Source organism: Geotrypetes seraphini, chromosome 1 (genome assembly GCF_902459505.1).
Source record: "Geotrypetes seraphini chromosome 1, aGeoSer1.1, whole genome shotgun sequence".
Lineage (NCBI taxonomy): Eukaryota > Metazoa > Chordata > Amphibia > Gymnophiona > Dermophiidae > Geotrypetes > Geotrypetes seraphini.
This window is the reverse complement of record NC_047084.1, coordinates 537720733-537730360: the sequence shown is the minus strand read 5'-3', so window position 1 is coordinate 537730360 and position 9628 is coordinate 537720733. Positions and strand designations below refer to the sequence as shown.

The following is a 9628-nucleotide window of genomic DNA, read 5'->3' as shown; positions in this document are numbered from 1 at the left end:
CTGAGACTGACTGATTTTGTGTTAGAAGGTATATATCCAGGCCAGTATAAAGAAAAGATACTCGGGAACTGGACAGCTCAACTAATATGAATATCCAATAAAACAGCTCCTAATGCTTCCCTTGCATAATGATATAAAATAGCAAAGAAACTCCACTATGAGCACAGCTCAAGATAAGGCTGTACCAAAAGGAAAATATAGTAGACTGCAATAAAAGGATACACAATCATATTTTATATATTCAAAATTTTATTTTGTATTTTTAAAACCTTTAAATATATTCAATATAAAATAAATACTTTTGGAGACCAGACTTGAAAGAACAGATCATTGGAGCTTATGCATGATTATTTAATATGAATCCTACATAAATTTAGGCAATTACTACCTTTCCAGTCTAACCTTCAATCAGGTTTATTTCCTTGAGAAAGGGAGAGTGCTTGCTGAATTTGGATCAACAACCGCCACCAGAATTGGTAAGGCTAAGGTAAGGAAGATGTCCTGCCTTTGATCCCCAAAGGTCCAGGACTACTTCAAAACCAGTTAACCACCGTCTGTAGGAGAACTCAAGAAGCACCACTGAAATATTGTGAACCTTGCTGAGGCACTAAACATCCAACCAAAAGTGTTCCTAGCATTATTATCTTCATCACCATGCAAGATTCAGTAGCTATTAATATGTCCAAGGGCTGTTAGAGACCACATAGGATTGTTCAAGACCTCTTTCGTCTGCATACTGTTATCTGTAAAAAGATTACAATGGCCCCTTCTGAATTCTAGACCCAACACAGGTGGACTCAATCTAGAGCTACTACGAATACAGTATTGGGAAAACATCAGTCATTGCATGAGAAAAGTGTACCCTCAATTGGATATAATGAAGTAGAGAATCAAATGCAAACTTTCCTCATACATGTTCTTCACTATTTGGAAGTTCTTTAGGAAAATCTCTATTTTTAAGGTCTTGCTTCTCAGAATCTTAGTACTAAGATCTCCCTAAAGTCTTTCATTTCCAAAACTGGAAAGTAACAGCTGAACTGCTTCCTACAGGAATAGTATCTCTCCTTTCAAACTGAGAATGGCTTAAAAAAAAAAAAGAAATTCTGCAGTTGTATGTAGACTTGATGCACAAGAAAAACCATCTGCTGTACTTTCTGTAGCAAAGTACAATAATGTATCAGCATCTGGAAGCCTCAATCACAAATCCCAAGATCAATGTCAAGAGTAGAGCTACAAATTCTTAATTATTCTTCTTAAATAAACCCAGAAGAAACACAATGATTAGTAGTAATGTATAGTAATATCCTGATTATATAAGTCTTCACCAAAAAATCATGTTGGTGCTATCAAATCAAGGAGAGAAAAAGACCTCAGACTGCTTGTCATTACAAGACAGCCAAATGGCTTGTAAGTACATTAACTTGTGGTTGGAGAATCATTAATTCAAAGCTGTTTATGACAGATTATTACAGTACTGTCTGATGCAACTGAACAGCTGTGATTTTTTGATGACGATTATAATCAGGATATTACTATACATTCACTATATTATATATATACTATACTATACTACTACTATATAATCAGGATATTACTACAAATCATTGTTTCTTCTGGGTGTATTGAAGAATAATTAAGAATTTCTAACTCTACTCTTGGACATTGATCTCAGCATCAGGAAGCACCTTAATTGTCTAGGCTGCTGCATTTGCCTTGACATTGTGTCAGCATTCTTGAACCCATCTTGCATTAATCTTGGACATACCCAACTTTTCATGAATTATTTTCCAAACTGTACCTGCTGAGATGCCCAATTCTTCAGCTATTCGAGAAACCTTAATTCGTCTGTCTGACAAAATTAAATCCTTGACTGTCTTGCACATTTCTGTTGAAGTTGCTTCCACTGGTTGCCCAGTGTGAAGGTCATCGTCAATGCACTCTCTACCCTACTTAATCTGCTTGCTCCAAACTTTTACTTTGTAGGATGATGGGGCACACTCACCATAAACTGCAGTTATCCCAGGACAAGCAGGCAGCTATTCTTGACTGATGGGTGACGGCACCGACGGAGCCCCGGTACGGACAATTTTAGAGTGATTGCACTCTAAGAACTTGGAAAGTTCTGGCATGCCGCACCGCGCACGGCGCGAGTGCCTTCCCGCCCGACAGAGGCGCGCGGTCCCCAGTTTCTTAGTTTCCGCGGAGCTAAGAAGACGCGTTTTTTCAACGGCTGTTGAAAATTTTTTTGAACTTGCCTTCCCGCTCGCGTAAACCTTTTTGGCTTTTGCCTCTTTCTTTTTCTTTCATTATTTTCAAAAAAAAAAAAAAACTTTTGTTTTTTCATTCAATTTGGCTTTTCCCCTGCGGGGCCCTCTGCCACCATCGAAGCCTCGGCCTTCGATTTGGCTGAAGCGGTGTTCACGTTCATGCCCCCTCAGCCAGGTTTTAAAAAGTGCCAGCGGTGTGCTCGGCCCATATCTCTCACGGACCCACACAACTGGTGCTTACAGTGTTTGGGTCCTGAGCATCAGGCCTCCACCTGCACCCGCTGTGCCACACTGAAAAAGAGAACATTAAAAAATCGCCAAATACAACAGCGATTACTTTTCGGTGCCGAGATGTCCGATCCCGTTCCATCGACTCCGACTTCGGCACCGGTTCAGTCAGCACCCTCTTCTTCGACGCCGCGAGATTCCGCACCGGCGTCCCAACATGCAGGTAAGCCGGCTAAGAAGCCTTCCCCGCTGGAACGTTCTCCGGTCTCGAGTGCAGTGAGTCCAATCCTGCCGACTGTGAGGCGCCAGCGGAAGCGCTCCGCCCCTATTGAGGTGAGTCCCTCGACATCGGGCTCCTCATCTCCGGGGCATCGAGCGGCACCGCAGGTACCGCAGAAGAAAAAAGCGGTACCGGTGCCATCCCTTGATGACCGTATTACGGCCATTCTCCAGGAACAGCTCAAGCAGCAATTGCAACAGCTCCTTCCATCGATCCTGGCACCGAACCTTCCGGTGCCGGTCCGCACTGAGCCGGTACCGATAGTGGAGCAACCTATATTGTCGGTATCCACTCCCTCGGTACCGATTCACTCCACCTCATCGACATCGATGCCAGTCCTTGCGCCGGAGCCGAGAGCTCAGCATCAATCGGTGCAGACTTCGGCTCCGGTACAACCGATTACATCGCCTGGGTCGATGTCGATGAGATCGGGTAAGTCGGTGCGCAAGACCCGGCATGCAGACCCAACTACCCCTGAGTCTCGAGATCGTTCTCCCCATGTCAGGGATCCTGATCTGTGGGGAGATTCAGAAGAGCCTTTTCTCTCTGAAGGAGAATGTTCCTCAGATGAGGAGGAGTCTGCTGTACATGACCCATCCTCTAAGCATGACACTTCATCTTTCTCCAGTTTCCTGAAAGATATGTGTGATTCTCTGTCTATTCCTTTGGAGGCTGAATCCAAAAAGTCTAAAGCTTTTCTGGACGCCCTGGACTTTGACCAACCTCCAAAGGAATATTTGAAGCTCCCTCTTCACGACATCTTGAGGGAGACTTTTTACAAGAATTTAGAGACTCCCTTAACGGTTCCAGGGGCCCCATGTAAGTTAGACTCTCTGTACAAAGTAATTCCCATTCCTGGGTTCGACAAACCACAACTTCCTCATGAATCTTTACTTGTCGAATCCACCCTTAAAAAATCTGCAGGAGCCAGTGTATATGCTTCTGTTCCTCCTGGCAGAGAGGGCAAAGCCATGGATAAATTTGGTAAGAGGCTCTACCAAAATGCAATGTTGGCAAATAGAGCTGGAAATTATGGCTTTCATTTTTCTTTCTATTTGAAACATCTCCTTACCACCATGGCTGCCTTTGAAAAATACCTTCCTCAACGGAAACAACAATCTTTCCACCATTGCTTGTCTTCTCTGTTTCAGTTGCGTAAGTTCATGGTTAGATCCATTTATGACACCTTCGAACTTACATCCAGAGCGACAGCAATGTCTGTGGCAATGCGTCGCCTGGCCTGGCTTCGGGTATCTGAACTTGATGTTAATCATCAAGATCGGTTAATAATAATAATAATAATAACTTTATTTTTGTATACCGCAATACCACAAATCAGTTCAGAGCGGTTTACAGGTTAAGAGACTGTACATTTACAGCGAAGTTACAGCATATCAGAAAAACAGTTCAAATCAATTTATGCATTGCAGGTGCAGAGAATAGTTAACAATTATTTGGTATAAACTAGTGAACAGTTACAAAATGATCCAATAATTGTTGCATGGGGGGTGCAACCGGGGAGGGTAAGGGTAAAGGAGGGAGGCGAGGTTGGGATTATTGGTTTGGTAGGGGGGCGGGGGTTAGAGGAATTTATCAAAGAGGTAAGTTTTGAGAGATTTCCTGAACGATTGATAAGTAGGGGCAAGAGAGATGAGAGTGGACAAGCAGTCATTCCATTTGCCAGCTTGGAAAGAGAGGGTCTTGTCGAAAAATCTTTTGTAGATGCATCCTTTTGGGGAGGGGTAGGCAAACAGGTGGGCATTGCGTGTACGGTTAGTGCCTGGGAAGGCGAAGTGGCGTGACAGATATATCGGGGCTGAGCCAGTTAGGGTTTTGAAGCAGAGGCAGGCGAATTTGAAGATGATCCTTGCTTCGAACGGTAGCCAGTGAAGTTTTCTATAGAAAGGGCTAATATGGTCTGACTTTTTGAGCCCATAGATGAGGCGGACGGCGGTGTTCTGGATAAGTCGTAGTCGTTTAATGGTTTTCTTGTAGGAGCCCAGATATATGATGTTGCAGTAATCCAGGGAGTTTAGGATTAGGGATTGGACCAGCAAACTGAAGGTGGGGAAATCAAAGTAATGTTTGATGGAACGGAGTTTCCAGAGGGTGGAAAAGCATTTTTTGACCTGGGTATTAGTGTGATCTTCTAAAGTGAGGCATCGGTCCAGGATGACTCCGAGGATTTTTATAGTGGAATTGATTGGATATGTTAAACCATTAAGTTGCAGGGTGGTGGACGATAGTTTGTGGTTGGGGCTTGCAAGGAAAAACTTAGTTTTTTCTGGGTTGAGTTTCAGTTTGAAGCGTGTGGTCCAGTTTTCTACCATGGTGAGGACAGTTGAGATGTATAGTTCTGTCTCATGTGACAGTGAGGTGATGGGTATGATGATTGTAATGTCATCTGCGTAAATATAGGATTTCAGGTTACGGTTCGATAACATGTGTCCCAGTGATGCCATGTAGATATTGAATAGTGACGGGGATAGGGGGGAGCCTTGGGGGACTCCGCAGGGGTTGCTCCATGTATGGGAGAAGGTTAGCCAACACCCCATGCCTAGGGGATGAGCTTTTCGGAGAATCCATGGATTCGACTACTCAAAAGCTGTCGGCTCATGAAACACGTTGGGATACCCTTCTTAAAAATAAGAAAAAGCCTCCCCCAACAAGGCCTTTTAGACAACAGTCAGCCTATCAACGCCGTTTCACAGCTCGGCCATTGCCAACAACTGCTCAGCAACCCAGGCGTCAACGGCAGCAACAGCGTCAGCCTCCCAGGCAACAACAGCAACAGCAGCCTGTTAAGCCAACTCCACAGCAGAAGACACAACCCTTTTGACTTACTTCTCCAAAGTATAGCCAGTACTCCTATATCTGCTCTCCTGCCTCAACCTATAGGAGGTCGTCTCTCTCTATTCCTCAGCCGGTGGGAAGTTATCACTTCGGACCAATGGGTCCTCAACATCATCCGCCACGGCTACTCTCTCAACTTTCAGACTCTTCCATCCCAAAACCTGCCAAAAGAGTCTGCTTTGAACAGTCCTCAATCTGCCCTCCTCATTCAGGAAGTTCAATCCCTCCTTCTTCTAAACGCTATAGAAGAAGTGCCTCTAGATCAAAAGGGTCAGGGATTCTACTCCCGTTATTTTCTAGTCCCCAAAAAAACAGGAGATCTCAGACCAATTCTAGATCTTCGTGATCTCAACAAACATCTGGTAAAGGAAAAATTCAAGATGCTTTCCTTAGCCATTCTTTATCCTCTTCTCAACCAAGACGACTGGCTATGCTCTCTCGATCTCAAAGAAGCATACACTCACATTCCAATCAATGTAACCTCAAGACAGTATCTCCGTTTCATGATCAATCAGTGTCATTACCAGTACAAGGTGCTGCCCTTCGGTCTTGCTTCCTCTCCAAGGGTGTTCACCAAATGTCTCATCGTGGTAGCTGCTTTTCTGCGCTCTCACCACCTTCAGGTATTTCCTTACCTGGACGACTGGTTAATCAAGGCCACATCCGCTCCAGCAGTTCTCCTGGCCACCAACCAAAACATCCAGTTTCTTCAAATATTAGGATTCGAGATCAATCTACCCAAGTCTCATCTCATTCCCACTCAAAGACTCCAATTCATTGGAGCAATATTGGACACACTCCTCATGAGAGCATTTTTACCATCCAACCGTCTTCAGACTCTTCAGTCTCTATGTCAGCAGGTACTTCCACAACATTCCATCTCTGCCAAACAAATGATGATACTCTTGGGTCACATGGCATCCACAGTTCATGTTGCACCCCTCGTACGTCTTCACCTGCGAACTCCTCAATGGACCCTTGCTACTCAGTGGTCCCAAGCGACGGATCCTTGCTCACGACACATCTCTGTGACATCATCTCTTCGTCAATCTCTACAATGGTGGTTGGTATCCTCAAATCTATCCAGAGGTCTTCTGTTCCATCAGCCTCCTCATCAACTAGTCATCACCACCGACGCCTCCCCTTATGCATGGGGAGCTCATTTGAACGAGTTCCAGACTCAAGGTCTTTGGACAGCCCAGGAAAAGAAGCATCACATCAATTTCCTGGAACTCAGAGCGATGTTTTATGCCCTCAAGGCCTTCCAACATCTTCTCTTTCCTCAGGTCCTTCTGCTGTGCACAGACAATCAAGTGGCCATGTACTACATCAACAAGCAAGGAGGGACAGGCTCTCGCCTCTTGTGCCAGGAAGCACAGAAGATCTGGACTTGGGCCATAGATCACCATCTCTTCCTGAAAGCTATCTACATTCAAGGAGAACAGAATTCCTTAGCGGACAAGCTCAGCAGAATTCTCCAACCTCACGAGTGGACACTCGATCCTGTAACTCTACAGTCTATCTTCGCTCAATGGGGCACTCCTCAGATAGACCTCTTTGCAGCTCCTCACAATCACCAGCTGCCCCTATTCTGCTCCAGACTCTACTCTCCTCACCGTCTGGCAGCGGATGCATTTCTCCTCGATTGGTCAAATCTGTTCCTGTACGCTTTCCCTCCTCTGCCTCTCATGTTGAGAACCTTATTCAAGCTCAAGAGGGAACGAGCCACCATGATTCTGATTGCTCCGAGGTGGCCCAGACAACATTGGTTCTCCCTTCTACTTCAACTCAGTTCCAGGGAACCTTTTCTTCTTCCACTGTATCCTTCTCTGCTTACACAGCATCAGGAGACCCTTCTACATCCCAACCTCCAGTCTCTGCACCTGACAGCTTGGTATCTCTCGGGCTGACTTCTCATGATACGCTTTTGTCTCAGCCCGTTCGTTCCATTCTAGATGCCTCCAGGAAGCCAGCCACTCTGCAATGTTACCGTCAGAAGTGGACGAGATTTTCTTCCTGGTGTCTTCTTCATCATCTTGATCCAACTTCCCTGGCAGTGGAGACGTTGTTGGATTATTTGCTTTCTTTGTCTGACTCTGGCCTTAAGTCTTCTTCCATCAGAGTCCACCTCAGTGCCATTGCTGCTTTTCATGAGCCGATCCATGGAAAACTTCTATCAGCTCATCCCCTGGTGTCCAGGTTCATGCGGGGTCTTTTTAATGTGAAACCACCTCTTAAGGCCCCTCCTGTTATCTGGGATCTCAATGTGGTTCTTTCCGCCTTGATGAAGCCTCCATTTGAACCTTTGGCTACCGCTTCTTTCAAGTTTCTCACTTGGAAGGTACTTTTTCTTATTGCTCTTACTTCTGCCAGGAGGGTCAGTGAGCTTCATGCCCTGGTTGCAGATCCACCTTTTACGGTCTTTCACCATGACACGGTGGTTCTGCGTACGCATCCAAAGTTTCTCCCTAAGGTTGTCTCTGAATTCCATCTCAACCAATCCATTGTTTTGCCTGTTTTCTTTCCAAAACCTCATTCTCATTCTGGGGAACAAGCTCTGCATACTTTGGATTGTAAGAGGGCTCTAGCTTACTATCTAGAGCGTACGAAACCCCACAGATCAGTTCCCCAACTCTTTCTGTCCTTTGATCCGAATAAATTGGGACGTCCTGTCTCTAAACGTACGTTGTCTAATTGGCTGGCAGCGTGCATTTCATTTTGTTATGCTCAGACCGGACTGACACTGGAAGGTTCTGTCACGGCCCATAAAGTCCGAGCTATGGCAGCATCTGTAGCTTTCCTCCGTTCCACTCCTATTGAGGAAATCTGCAAGGCTGCTACTTGGTCCTCAGTTCATACTTTTACATCTCATTATTGTCTGGATGCTTTCTCCAGACGGGATGGACACTTCGGCCAATCTGTTTTGCAAAATTTGTTTTCATAATGGCCAACCTTCCCTCCATCCCTCTTTTTGTTAGCTTGGAGGTCACCCATCAGTCAAGAATAGCTGCCTGCTTGTCCTGGGATAAAGCACAGTTACTTACCGTAACAGGTGTTATCCAGGGACAGCAGGCAGATATTCTTGCGTCCCTCCCACCTCCCCGGGTTGGCTTCTTAGCTGGCTTATCTTAACTGGGGACCGCGCGCCTCTGTCGGGCGGGAAGGCACTCGCGCGTGCGCGGTGCGGCATGCCAGAACTTTCCAAGTTCTTAGAGTGCAATCACTCTAAAATTGTCCGTACCGGGGCTCCGTTGGTGCCGTCACCCATCAGTCAAGAATATCTGCCTGCTGTCCCTGGATAACACCTGTTACGGTAAGTAACTGTGCTTTATGCGTTCATGGATCTCCTTTGGCTTTTTCCCTTGTTTTGTGAGAAATTTTATCACTGAACAATGCTCCAAATCTAGCAATTTCTTACTTGATTTGCTTGAAGACTTCCCTGCCATCCTGTCTCTTGGAACGTTAAACTCGCACTGAGCTGCAACTGTGCATGAGTAACCTTGAGACCAATGTTCCCTCTAATTTTTCATAGGCTGTGTGCGCAAAAAAATTCATCTGTGCGCATTTTAAAGAAAAACTAAGTTTGTGTGTGCTATAAAAATGATTGCCAGATGGCCTGGAGTTCAGTTATGGGCAGGTCTGAATTAACGAAAACACAATGTAATTTTAGTTACACTTTATGTAACATAAAGTCTCATTTCAATAAACATAAATTATGTTTCATTGAGCGCTACCTATAAAGTATCACTGTTCTTTTTTACTTAAAATTTAGAAAATAACAGCAATTTAGTTTTCAAAGTTTTTCCCCTACGATCTTTCATATTTATCCAGTCTGAATAAATTCTGTCAAGATCTGTTGAGCCTCCATCTTGAAGGTGACTGTTAACACACATCAGCATTTCCAAATGCTCTAAATGTAAACGATTCCTTGGTTTAGTCTTCAAATTGTTTATTAGACCAGTGTTTTTCAACCGCTGTTCCACGGCACACTAGTGTGCCG

At 44.8% G+C, this 9628-nt stretch overlaps 1 protein-coding gene across 1 annotated transcript; it reads left to right on the top strand.

Moving 5' to 3' along the window:
• The first annotated feature begins 3087 nt into the window (after positions 1 to 3087).
• Positions 3088 to 5669, top strand: LOC117367413. The gene is made up of 2 exons (XM_033959961.1): positions 3088 to 4057; positions 5314 to 5669. The coding sequence occupies exons 1-2, from the start codon at positions 3105 to 3107 to the stop codon at positions 5612 to 5614; spliced, it is 1254 nt and encodes a 417-aa protein (XP_033815852.1). The 5' UTR covers positions 3088 to 3104; the 3' UTR covers positions 5615 to 5669.
• Positions 5670 to 9628: the final 3959 nt, after the last annotated feature.

Excerpts from the sequence above, each read along its gene's own strand:
- LOC117367413 (XM_033959961.1), top strand. The coding sequence starts at position 3,105 with ATGCCAGTCCTTGCGCCGGAGCCGAGAGCTCAGCATCAATCGGTGCAG. Across the intron at positions 4,058-5,313 it reads GATGTTAATCATCAAGATCG|GTTAGCCAACACCCCATGCC; the intron begins GTTAATAATAAT and ends GTATGGGAGAAG.